This window comes from Sinocyclocheilus rhinocerous, unplaced genomic scaffold (assembly GCF_001515625.1).
Source record: "Sinocyclocheilus rhinocerous isolate Xijiao unplaced genomic scaffold, SAMN03320098_v1.1 scaffold100, whole genome shotgun sequence".
Classification (NCBI taxonomy): Eukaryota; Metazoa; Chordata; class Actinopteri; order Cypriniformes; family Cyprinidae; genus Sinocyclocheilus; species Sinocyclocheilus rhinocerous.
This window is the reverse complement of record NW_015624543.1, coordinates 560,740-574,872: the sequence shown is the minus strand read 5'-3', so window position 1 is coordinate 574,872 and position 14,133 is coordinate 560,740. Positions and strand designations below refer to the sequence as shown.

The 14,133-nt window shown below is 36.8% G+C and overlaps 1 protein-coding gene across 1 annotated transcript in view; it reads right to left on the bottom strand.

The window, feature by feature from the left end:
• LOC107741667 (neuropilin and tolloid-like protein 1) overlaps window positions 1-14,133 on the bottom strand; it is a 107,239-nt gene that overhangs the window by 8,260 nt on the left and 84,846 nt on the right. Inside the window, exon 7 of the mRNA XM_016554438.1 lies at window positions 5,771-5,999. Coding sequence (XP_016409924.1) covers window positions 5,771-5,999 — 229 coding nt within the window. The remainder of the gene's footprint in view (window positions 1-5,770; window positions 6,000-14,133) is intronic.

The following is a 14,133-nucleotide window of genomic DNA, read 5'->3' as shown; positions in this document are numbered from 1 at the left end:
TCTCACGCTTGAGGTATTCGGCTAATCACAACGCACTGGATAGCTGGCTAATCAGAGCACACCTCGCTTTTCAGACTGATGAGCTTTGTAAAAATCGACGCGTTTCAGAAGGCGGGGCATAGAGGAGAAACAATAATGTACAGTATGTGGAAAATAATGTGTTTTTTTAACTTTAAACCGCATAAACACATTTCATTACACCAAATACACAAAATAATGTTCTTTTTAGCAGCATCATATGACCCCTTTAAGAAGTAAAACAATGTAAAAGTCAAGTCTTGTTCAAAATTTAAAATGTATAAAAATGAAGTTAGCTTATGCTTAAAATTTTTTTTAAATATTTTTCCAGAATTTCTTACCCCAATGACAATTATTTTAAAGATAAACTTAATTTTGTTATATTTTTAATATATATTTATATTCAAAATTAAGTAAGTTTAGGCTTAAAGCAAGAAAAAAATATCTGTCACTGAGGTAAGAAACATAATTTTGTTTTGCCTTTGAATAAGTTATTTATTTTTTATTCAGGAAAACAAAATAAGATAGTTTTTTTTTCTTATTTTAATCATAAACTCATTTAATTTCTATATGTTTAAATTTTAAAGTAATTCAGTAATTTTCTTATCAAATAAATGTAACTTGATTTTAAGAATATTATAAAATTGTAATGGAAAACAAGAAAATCTTTTTTTTTGTTTGCTTGTTTTTGCAGTGTGTGAATGAATTTTGATTTGAATCCATTTAATCATGCATCTAAAAACATAATATGCTTTTGTAGTAGAGCGAACACATACAGTTTGATTTATTTAGAAGTATTGGCAAGACCCTTTTCAGAGGATGGTGGCTTCCCCCATTCAGCTGCTGAGTCAAGCAAACCAGAGGGAGAAATCCAGTGAGTGAGAGAGAGAGAGAGAGAGAGAGAGATAGAGAGAGGGAGGGAGTGCATAAGTAAGTGCCTGAACAAGTTATGCAGGGGTGTTACCCGGGCAACCGCACATCCTGTGTTCATTTACTGGATAGGGCTGCACAAAAGGACACTGGGCTCCTACACAAATCCACCTATCGCCATTCACGAGACTGACGCAGGCGCGCAGCTGCCTCTTTCTGTCTCAGAAAGAGCATTTTGTGTTTTCTGCACCCTCAAGGGCCTCAGCACCAAACCACAGACTCACTCCCTCAACCATTCTTCTCCCGCATGCTTTCAGGATATCCGTCGCTCTCTTTAAACGCACACTAATGTCCATTAAAGCCCAGCAATCAGTCAGAGAAAGTGGAAGCTGTGCTGCAATGCTGTAGTCTGGAATTGGGCACAAAATTGCTCATTTACTATTCCTGACGCCAGGGGTTTTCAAACTTTTCGAAACCAAGGACCCTCTGATATGATGACTGCCTTGTAATAAATAAAGAAAGCCATATATTTTACATGTATTAAAATTTATATCTATATTGTGTGAGAAAAAATATTATGATTCTAAAAACAATATATATTTCTAAAAATGTCAAATATTAAAATATATTTAATACATTTTATTAAAACATAAAAACTGTTACTGTTACTGTATAACATACAGTGGGTATAGAAAAGAATCACCCCCCTTTACAATAATCACATTTTGTTGCTTTGCAGCCTGAAATGAAGACGGACACAGTTTTTGTTTGTGATACAAACTATATATATGGCAGCTGATTTTGCCGTGCACAATGAGGATGGTGGCATCATTTCCTTTTAATCGTTTACCCATCAGCAGCGGCACGGTGTGATTAGGCTGGGGTCGTTTTTAGGGGCCACTGGGACAAGACGAATGGCGAAAGGACATCACAGGAACGGCGGTGGGACCATTACAAAGAAAGGTGTTTGATGCTGGCAGTGCACACTAATGATGAGTGTGCTACAAGTCAAACATTAAACCCCCATTTTATCACCCTATACCCACTTTCTCTCTCTCTCTCTCTCTCTCTCTCTCTCTCTCTCTCTCAGCACTTCCTCTCATAGCCAGACACTCAGTCTTTATTGTTCCTCTCCTGTCCCTGCTTTCTCACAATACTTCATCCTCTTTTAGAGCACCCATCCGTCACGTTCCTTCTTTTTACTTTCTCTCCTCCCTCATTACGTTATAGTGTCTGACTCTGCTAGTGTTGCCACCCGGAGAGATGCGACCCCGATTGTGCAGGACCACCCAATCAAAGACACCCGGGTGGCGGGGCACCACACAGACCCCATGCTTCCTAGAAACGGCTCCGTCCCTGCAGAAACAGCTCATCCCTTAAATGAATAATCTTGTAATTCTGTGCATCTGTGGTCTCGCCTGTAGCCTGTATGTTTTTATAAAGGCTATTTAGCAGAGGAAACAGGGGAAGTGATCTTTATATTTGACATGGGAAGGTATGCAATCGATTTTACCATGCTACAGAGTAATGTTCCTGTACTAATTAAATAACAAATAGTTTATGTGTCTCATTTCGAAATAGTGTTAATTTTGTTAACAAAAACCTTTTTTTCCATGACTAAAATGAGACGAAGATGAGACAACACTGACATCAATAAACACTAACCCTGATAAAATTTCTCCATATTTTCTATAACAAAAAGAGGAGAAAATACTCTAGACCTCCACGAGTTTTCATGCTTGGGGTTGCCAGATGTCCAGAGTTTAAATCCCCCTACGAGCTTCTCTCTTAAAGGTATACAATAGTTCATGCAAAAATGAAAATTCTGTCATCATTTCCTCACCTTCATGTTGTTCCAAACCTGTATGACTTTCTTTCTTCGGTTGAGCACAAAAGAAGATATTTTGAAGAATGTTGGTAAATAAACAGTTGACGGTAGCCATTGACATCCATAGTATGAAAAAAAAAAAACTCATACTCCAAAAATACTCAAAAATTTTTCTTTTTTTTAGTAAACTGTCCCTTAAAAAGGACACATTTTCTGCCCTGTGTTTTACTTTATCTTTGCAACCTGGCAACCATTCGCACAAGCTCTCTCTTAAAAAACGTTGATGATCTGAAAACATTGACAAACATATACAGAGAGTCCATGTCACTTCACACTGTAATAAATCCAAATCCAAATGTGGATCTGTTTGTGACTGAGGTTGCTGAATAAATGCACTTACGTAACCTCTGTACGTAATGCAAAGTATTTTTTGTTGTTGCTATAATTTTGAGCTAAATTATTGTGATTATCTGTTTAACCATTGCGCAGCATGACTAAAATGTTTCAATTGACTAAAACTAGACTAAAATTCCCCGACTTTTAGTCAACTAAAACTTGACCTTACTAAATATGATTCACTAAATTAATTTACTAAATAGGTTCACTAAATATGATAAATACTATAAACACCTATTTCGAAAAGAATAAATATTAAAGGAATAGTTCACCCCAAAATGGAAATTCTGTCCTCATTTACTCACCCTCATGTCATTCCAAACATGTATGATTTTTTTCTTCCTTGGGACACAAAAGAAGATCATTTGAGAAACATCACAGTGTTTTTTGTGTTTATAATAAAACTCACCAAAATGGTTTAGTTGTCAACTTTCTTGGAAATATATTCTTTTGTCTTCTGCAGTAAATGATGACAGAATTTTCATTTTTGGGTGAACTATCCCTTTAAACTTCCATTTCTGTTGATGAACAACATGGCTGTGTGAGTCAGCCAGCTCCTAACCTGCATAAACAGTTTATTGGTCTATTCAGTAAGGTTTAGCAAAAATTGATAGTGTGATTGTGGCTCAAATCACTGGCATGATGTGACCAGCTAAATAGATGGCCCTGTGTACCTTTAATGGACACATGGATGAGCTGTTTTCATTTTCCAAGTCCTGCTCGGTTTAGCGTTCTGTCAGGTATGAATGTGCTGGTGAAAATGAGAGTGAGAGTGTGTGTTTTATAAGTGAGTGTTCATAAAACAGGGAATGAGTGCTGAAGTGTAAGATGTCAGTGCTTGTCAAATTTTGTACAAACACGAACACAAGGGTGTAAACCCAACCTTGCTGTGAGGTGAGATGGGCTTTATGAAAGTTGTCAAAAAATGTCTATGTCTTATTTCAACCTAAAACCAAAGGGGAAATATATATATATATACAGTGGGTACCAAAAGGGTGCTTCTACTAAATACTGAGCAGAGGGTCTGAATACTTAGGGCCGTGTGATATTTCAGTTTTTCTTTTTTGATAAATCTGCAAAAATGTCAACAATTCTGTGTTTTTCTGTCAATATGGGGTGCTGTGTGTACATTAATGAGGAAAAAAAATTAACTTAAATGATTTTAGCAAATGGCTGCAATATAACAAAGAGTGAAAAATTTAAGGGGGTCTGAATACTTTCCGTACCCACTGTATATATATTATGTATATATCTCATAATAATTATATCATATATCACATCCATCATTATAACATGCTGGTTTGGAAACATTCCTTTTTATTATATGACAATGTTGAAAATATTGGTGCTGCTTAATACTTTTGTGGAAACTATGATATTTGTTCTAATATTTTTTTATTACATTTTTGTTTGTTTTTAATTTTATTTAAAGATGCATTAAATTGATCAAAGACAAAGACAAATGATTTCTATTTACCTATTCTTTTGAACTTTCTATCCATCAAAGAATCCTGAAAAAAATGATCATGGTTTCCAAAAAATGTTAAGTAGCAAAAACTGTTTTTAACATTGCAAAAAATAAGAATTTTTTCTAGAACACCAAATCAATATATTTGAATGATTTCTGAAGGATCATGCTAGACTGAAGGAGTAAATTCAGCTTTGCCATCACAGGAATAAATGACATTTTAAAATGTAAACAGTTATTTCCATTTCAACAGTCGTAAAATTTCACAAAATTGCTTAAATATTTTGATTAAATAAATGCAACCTAGTGAGCATAAGAGACGTCTTTCAGAAACATTTAAAGGGGTCCTATTATGCTCTTTTACAAAGTCTTGATTTAGTTTTGGGGGTGTACTAGAACAGGCTCTCATACACATTAAAAAAACATATAATTTTTCACATATTTTACATTATTACAACACCCCTCTCCCCAGTCTGGCATGAACGGCTCAAATAGCTCCTGTATCAAATGAAAGCCCACCTTCTGAAATACGAAATGTGCTGTGATTGGTTAGCTGGGCCAGTGTGTGTTGTGATTGGCAGCACTCGGCGCCTGGTCGGGAAATGTCATGCCCCTTACCATAGCCGCCTGCGAGCTTCAGTGTAAATATTGCATCAAAATCAAATCAATTTGAGTGTGATTTAAACCCGGATGATTGTAACCACTTTAAGTTCGTCTGCCTTGGGAAAGCTAGCGTGTTTCCAACATAGTGATAACACTCGTTGCCTTCTCTAGTGCAGCTCAATCAGGTCTCATCCCATTCGCCGATATTTGTGATATCACAAATCCCGGAAAATATGCGTTGTAGTCCAAACGAGTCGTTCGTTGTAGTTTTTGAAAAGTGATTTCTGTTAAATAAAATATCTCCTTTTGAAGTGGACTTTGAACTTTGTAACTTTGCAGATCTTCTTATGCTCAAACAGCAACATTACAGACTAACTAAAGTAAAAAAAGTGAAAAAGCATAATAAGACCCCTTTAAAAAATCATACCCACCTCAAACTTTTGAATGGCAGTGTAATTTCTTATTTTCTTGTCATTGACCCAGACATTTTTTCACGAGATTCACACGGTGTAAATGACTAACAAAATAATAAATACATTATAAACACACATGAGGGTTGGATAGGAGAGCTGTGTGTTATGACTTACGCTCTTGGAAGGTAGTGAAGAGTATCCGGAAGCGGCTCTTTCGGCTGCCCTCGTCGGCCCACATGCGGACCACGCCCAGCGTGGACACCAGCATGATGTCGTTGGCCACCGTGCTGCAGAATTTATTCCTCAGGTCTTCCACCGAGCTGCTGCCGTCGTACACCGCCACGAAATTACGTTTACACTCGTTGGAGTTCTGCATCTCGTAGTCTAGGAAACGCAAGTAGATCTGAGAGAGAGAAGAAAAGAGGGAAACACAGACGAAATCTTTTTTTTTTCGTCAGTGGTTTCAATGCACCCATCCCAGCTGACATCTAGATTACTTGATAAACTGTGCTTGCTTTAACAACAGATCTCTGTAGTCAGAAAAGCCTCACATTGATGATAATTGCACAGATAGATCAATAACAAGAACACAGAAAGTTATGCTTGAAATTCAGCTTGTACACAGAATTGAAAAGTTTCAAAAAGTTGCAGTGATGAGCTCTCAAAGCAAGGCAATAAACTACATCCACTCACACCAGCTCCTTTGGGCTCTCTAAAAACCAGAGAGGTGTTAGAACGAACCATCTGTTCTCTTCTCACTCAATCTAACCCTAAACAAGCTTACTTCACACCTCTCCTCATCCAGACTCCCGTTTTCACCATTTGAAATATTAGAAAATTCATCATTTAATCACCCTCATGTCTTTCCAAACCTGCATGACTTTCTTCAGTGGAACACGAAAGGTGAATTTAAAAAAAATATCCTGGCCACTTTTTAAATATAAGAAAAGGGAAATATGACAAAACATCACAATAAAATTATCATAAAAATGATCTGATTTGTGTGCCATATTCCAATACAAACTGAAGTCTGCATGAAATGGAAATTCACCCTAACTATTTTCTAAATGCATTGTGAACTATTCATCCATATATATTAGAATTTTTGAGCTTGTAATTTTTAATCGAAATGTCATAAGTTGATCTTCTGGTCAAATGACATATTCTGTCCTCAAAACCCTTTCTTACAGTCAACTGTAGGCTCACATTCAGATCTGTTTCCATCCAATCAACAATCAATTCATATGATATAACCGAGTCCCTGTCCTACATTTTTCTTTTTAATAAGCCGTTTCACTTGGATGTGCATCACAATACAGAAGAAAAGATCCGTCGCTACTTCCTTTACATTGCAAACTTCATGTGAGGAACAGATCAAAATTCGTCATAGAAGTAGCAAGAATCTTTAAAGTTGTGAACACCTTATTTGTAGCTTTTCAATTGATCAGTTGATTGAGTTCACAAAACCAGTCTGAATGAATCATTCACAAATCAATTGGACTCATTCAATTGCTATCATGTGACTTCAGAAGATGCAAACAAGCAACTTTTATGATACTTTTATGATGGTTTTGCATCCTTTCTTTAGCTTTCAAACTACAGTCTCTATTCCTTTGAGACCCTCACCATGATAAACCGAGTAACACTATTTGACAGAATCAAAACTTCCAAATATTAGCACAGAGTGTTCTCCTCTCAGCGGTTGGAGTTGAGCACTTGGTGTTCCATTATGACAAGTAAATGAAGCAACCTAGTTCAACCAGTGAGCAAATCTTGTGTGTTACTCAACAGCTCAGTAAATCTTCTCATTGTAATAACATTTCGTTCAGCACATTTACACTTTTATAGGGGGACTGGTCGGTGTATCATTCCAGCAATGTTGGTTGGTTTGTCCTTGCCACCCCAAAATATGCTCACACCTACAATATAAGTAATGAACTAGTGACACCATAGTCTTTCTGGACTGCTGTGGTGTGTACAATCTCTCATCATCAGCAAAAACAGGGGGCGTCACTTATACCCACACTGTACATAAAACCCCACTTACTCACTCACATCTAAACAAGTGAAACATACAGTATGAGGCTTTCCAGTTCCCTTAGAGAATCACATGAAAATGATAGGAGACTCGCTACAGTATGTGCCAGCTTGTTAGAACTTGTTAGGCACAATTTACTAGGCGGAATATGAGGAATGTGCGAGACGGTAATTAGACAGAATTGATTATATAAAACATTAAGGAACCCGACCGGTTATTAAGACAGACTCATCTAATAATCTAATAACCTTAGGGCAGCTGAAAGCAAAATCCAGAAACTGATCCTGAAATACATCCACTGACAACTGAGTGGCCAATCGCTAACACTGCATTATAAACCCTAAGGTAGAGGAATATATAATGTGAAAAAAATCAAATATTTAATCTAAAGATTTGGGCTCTCCTCAGATTACACAGTCTTATCATTGCACACTAATTAGTGGTGCTTGCTATTCCTCTTAATTTTTATATTTTCCACCCAAAATTTGACACATAACTCATCAAACACCATCTGTGATACTAACAGAATAATAGGTCTGTTTGTGATTTTCTAAGTGATCAGACACACAGTATGAACAAAACAAAACAAAACTGTTTAAATTTTAAACTTTAAATCTATTTACTGTATATCATCGTTTATATTTAACAGTATTTTCTTACTGTTAAATACTATTGGTATAGTCAAAAATACAGTCAATTAATCTTGATTTCTGACCAGTATTTAGAAAACATTTACTATAAAATAAATAATAAATAATAAATAATATAATATAAAGTTATATATATATATATATATATAATGTGTATAAACATTATTATTATTATATACTGGGAAACTTGTCTGACCAGTTTCAACATAACATTGTGAGCGTTGTCTGTGAAAACGGCACTCACAATTTTCTTCAGAAAATGTCAAAATGAAGAATGTAAAAATTTTACGAATTTTATCTTGTCCCACTGAAAGCCAAACAAGAGGATCCTGATGACTTAACCTGACCTTCAACATAATATGTGAATCAGTTAAAATGACTATGAATAGAAAACTCCTGCACCCCTCCATCTGAAACAAGCCCCCTCCAGACTCCAGAAGCCGGCTTTACTGTTCAAATACACTCTAATTAACCAGTAGAGTTATTGTATCTCAATAACTCAGCTTTTTTCCCCTTCTACAGCTCCTCTGGAATAAATTAGTCAGGGCTGCCTGACATCGAGACGTCAATCTCTGGCCAGTTGGGGACTGCTGTCTCTTCAGGGCATGTGGATGTGTTTGAGGTGCTGTTCACATCCCACTCTGCGCTGACTTATTTGTAGCCTACATCCACTGATGTTCCCAGCAGAGCAGACAGAAAAACCAGGAAATTCTTATTTGGATGAATTGTTGCAAACAAGATGATGTAATAGACCCCGCCCCCTTTTCTTTTATATCAGACAGGAAATCAAATAAGAAACAACAAGATGAGATGTACATGTCTGGGAGGTTATACGCTTGTGGACTTAATTGGATGAGATATATGAAGGACTGCAAGAGATGTGGCGAGGAGAGCTATTTGAGCAAAAGTAGCTGGTGTCTAGAGGAAGGCACGATGCTTTCCCCGCCATCTGTGCTTCAAACAATCATTCCTGTGAGATTTCAGGGCCAGATAAACATGACTCTGATTTAGAGCTGCTACAGAAAATCATTTCAGTGAAACAGAGAATATAACACTTAACATTTCAAAAATAGAAATCCCCAATACTATGTATCAAAGTCAGTAAGTGTCTTATTAACCTTTAAGATAATTTGACCTTCGTATTAGGGTTGTGCCGATAGATGATAGCATTGTGAATCTACGATAGTCAGAGACACCAGAGTTTTGCTGTTCAGTTCAATTCTCTCATCATAAACAACAAAGTGCAGATGCACTACGACGTAAGTATAAGAGATTTATTCATCATAAAGTGTAGACAGCTTCACTGATTATAACGGGAGTGTTTTTTAAAGTGCATATACTTGCTCTAGCGAGAATTGGACCTGAAAATAAAGTGTGACCTACCATTTATTAATTAATAATTTATGATATAAAAAAGTTTAACTTGAAATACAGGTTTGAAAACATTTTTGTAAAAATATATAAACTATTTTTATATTATAAAAACATAAACATTTTTTTTTTAAGAAGTCTCTTACGCTCACAAAGTTTGCATTTAAAGAAAAAAAAAAAAAGAGATATTACTACAGTTTAAAATAACTGTTTTAAATTTTCAATATAATATAAAATGTAATTTATTCCTGTGATGGCAAAACTGAATTTCCAGCATAATTTCTCCAGTCTTCAGTGGAACATGATCCTTCAGAAATCATTCTAATATGCTGATTTGATAATAAAAAAATGTTTCTTGAGAAGCGATGTTGAACAGATGTGCTGCTTAATATTTTTGTGGAAACTTTTTTCCATAATATTTTGATGAACATATACTTTACAGTATATTTATTTGGAATAGAATTCTTTTGTAACATAATACATTAATTTATTTGTTACTTTTGTGTGATTTATTGCATCCTCACTGAATAAGTATTAATTCGAAAAAATTAAAATAATCTTACTGACCCCAAACTTTTGAATGGTAGTGTATATGAAATATGTATTTCGAATTAGATTTAGATCTATATTCAGATTCAGAAACTAGATCATTCCATAATCTGCCATCTTGAGCATTGCGATTACTTCAAATCATTTTTCTGTGAGTGGTCCATATCCTCCCCCTTAAACTATCCCTGCTCACAGTCTGCTGTATAAATACTGGTATATCAGCCAACACTCTGTGAAGTAACTGGAAGAGAAAAAGTTAAAGCCTTCATAATAAGCATTGTGTACAAATTCCTACAAATGCACTCATGAGTCACAGAGCTGAAATTTTCAGTCTCCTTTGAGCAGTGCTGGTGGATAATAAAAATGCTTGAATTGCTGTGTGAAACTAATCGCTGTGAAAAAGACAATATACTTTTGATTGGTGCCTCTGAAAGGACATCAGATAGAACAAAAATCAATTTCTGAAGCAATAAATCACATTAAACACAAATATTATCCCCAAGCTATGGCATAATACAGATTTTTCCTCTCCAGTCAACACCATCGCTATCTAAAGATATACAGGAAATGAAGGTAATTTATTGCGTTTAGTCATATGGCTACTGATCGGTTCCACAGGTAACTTAATAACTCTTGAGCAAATCTATTTGTTACAGCTGAAGTGTTTCGAGTTTTTGATACTAAAATACTTTCTTCTTTCCCGCATAACATGCGGGGAACATTAAAAAGAAACAAAGAAGGAAAGAAAGAAATATTTTTATTCAGCAAAGACACAATAAATTCAGAGAAAGTGAAAAAAAAAAAAAATGCATCACGGTTTCCACAAAAATATTAAGCAGCATAACTGTTGGTAATAAGAAGAACATTGGCAATATTAAAGGGGTGGTTGATTGCGATTTAACTTTTTTAATGTTAGCTAATGTGTAATCTTGGTTATTGAGCATAAACAATATCTGCAAAGTTACGAAGCTGAAAGTTCAATGCAAACGGAGATATCGTCTTTTAAAATTCTGGCAGTTTAATGCCAACAAAAATGGCTGGTAGGGACTACAACAAGTTACTTACCGGGTTCGTGACGTCACAAACCCAGATAAACCCTGCCCTCGGGAATGGAGAATGCCAGAATGCTGCACTGCTTTAGAAAAGAGGAAGAGAAAACTAGAGGTACACGTAAAAATCTATTCATATATGAATCGCAATTTTGTCTTCTAACGATTCTAATGGATTCACAAGTTTCAAAATCAATGTTCTAAAGCAGCGGTTCTTAATACGGTTCCTCGCGTCCCCCTGCTCTGCACACGCTCTGCATCTCTCTCTCTCTGGCTGTTTCTCAAACGGAAGGCTGCGTCCTCCGGAGGTCGCATTTGTAGGCTGCATACGTCATAAAGAAGTTCTTATTTTAGAATATTAAAGGGGTCATATGATGCGATTTAAATTTTTCCTTTCTCTTTGAAGTGTTACAAGCTCAGATTGCTTAAAATAAGCAAAACACACCGGGCAGAAAATTTATGATTTTAACAGTGAAGCTCTGATTCGGGAATTTCAACGAACATTTTTCGTCATAGTCTTTGTTAACGAAATTAACACCAAGTTCAACCCAGATATTCAGATGTGTGCAACACGTTTCCTGATCCTGGTAGGTTAGACTATGCCGGCTGTTCTGACTCACAGACTGTAAGTAAGTTTTCATATTTAAGTGATTTGCCACTGACGATTCAAACGGCAGTTTTGAGCAGTGTAGATTAGCGCTTGTTGTTTGTCATTTCTCCGATCTCAAATGCAGACATGGTTTTATGTTTACGTGGCGCAATGCAATGCGTAAAAAGACAGTATAAGTCATTATAATCCGTAATTATGTCCCCACTGGATGCAACAAATGCCTCGTTTATAATGGGTTTTAATGTTTCTGTCTCATCGCTCCAGCCTGACAGGGCATCACAGTATGGTAAGGGGCATAACATTCCATCACACGCTTGAGGTATTTGGCCAATCACAATTTTACACCAAATACACAAAATAATGTTCTTTTTAGCAACATCATATGACCCCTTTAACAGTTATAAATTTGACCATTATACTTAGTTAAGAGTAAATTGTTGTAATATGCTTATGACTCCCGAATGTAATGCTTGGTTAACTGAAATAAACCAGGCTTGATGACGTATGCAGCCTGTAAATGCAACCTCCGGAGGATGCAGCCTTTCGTTTGAGAAACGGCCTCTCTTATACCCCCGGTTTCACAGACAAGGCTTAAGCCTAGTCCTAGAATAAAATGTCAATCTGAGCTGTTTCAACTTAAATAAATTGCACTGACTGATCTTAAAACATGTCAGTGCCTTTGTTTTGTCTTAAGATTCACACCAGTAATGCGTTTTTCTAAGGCATGTTTATAAAAATTACTTAAATTGAACTAATTGAACTATGGCCTAATCCTGGCTTAGGCTAAGCAGACTGAGGCGATCCGACACATCCTGCCCCGGCGGGCAGCTGCTGCCTCCATCAGTCCGCCGGCCGCAGCGCCCCAGCCTACTCGTCGCCGAGGGCGGGCCCCCGCGTCAGCCCCCGCTCCCGCGCCACATCCGGAGCAGCCTTCAGCAAAGCGGCATCGTGGAGCCGGGTGTGGGCGGGCCGCCCCGCCTGTCCAGGCCCCCGTCAAACCTGAGGAAAAGAAGCCTATTGAATTGCTGAACACAATTCAATAAGATTGTGAAAATGGCAGAGTTGATAGTTAAATACATCGCTAAGCACGGCTCAGTGGGAATGTTTGATGGGATAGAGAAGGCAGATGACCCCTACGAGTGGGCTATGTCTCGATTCAAAAATTGTCCCAAAATGCCTAAAAACAAAGAGGGAAAAGTTGCTAATGCACTTCAAGCTCTTTTTGCCTCATACAAGGTAACTAAGAAAAGATTAGAAGAAATTAAAACTGAAAACAAGTTGCTAAATTGTCAAGCTAAATCCTATATGTCATTGAGAAATAGCGAGGCTGAAGAGATTATTTTGAAGGAACAGATAATGAAATTGAGAAAAGAAATTTCAAAGTCTGAAACAGAGATGGAAACATTTAGATGTTTGTATGAAGGGACAGCTAGACAGTTGGTAAATGTTCAATCCAATTCTGAATATGAGGAGAAGAACTGCAAGGAAGCCATTAGTCGACATAATTCCTCAGATGATTCTGTGAGATTCCCAATAGCACCAGTGCGAACAAGACAGACTGGAAATGAGAGGGTTCTTGATCAAAGAAATGAAAATGGCCAAGCTGTTAGACAACTGTCTTTTATGGACTTTCAAAGTCTTATTACAGCAGTGGGTTCTTTTGAGCCTGATAACATGGATCCTGTAGAGTTTTTATTAAAACTGGAGAAGGTAGTGGAATATTCTTCATCAAGATCTTCGACGTCTTCACTTTTTCTTACACAGCGGAATGTCCGGCGCCGGGCCTTCACGATGAATTTGCGGGAACCGTGGAAGGTTGGGTTCCATATTGAGACCTAAGCGGTTCTCGTATGTGTATAGTCCACGGTATAGCCATAGAGCCCGTGTTTCCCCGGCAGACTTCTGCCTTTCCAAGAGGGTTACAATCACCTCCCATGAATAAATCTACTTATATAAATCAAGCACGTCCCATTTTGCAAAAGTCACGTTACATGATTTTACTGATTTGCAAGTGAAATTGGGCTTTTATGGAGGAACGAAAGCGCAGCGCTGGAAAAGGGGGCGGAATGGGGGCGGAATAATCATTTTTTCTCGATTATTGTATTTTCACAATCGTTGGAGGCGAAATCGAAATTGTTTTTCCGATTAATTGCACAGCCCTAGTTGCCATAATGTATTAAAGCTTTAATCAGGATAAAACCGTATATTAAAAGCTAACATAAGCAGTTGCATTTACAAATAACAGCATATCTAAAAGTATGAGACAACAA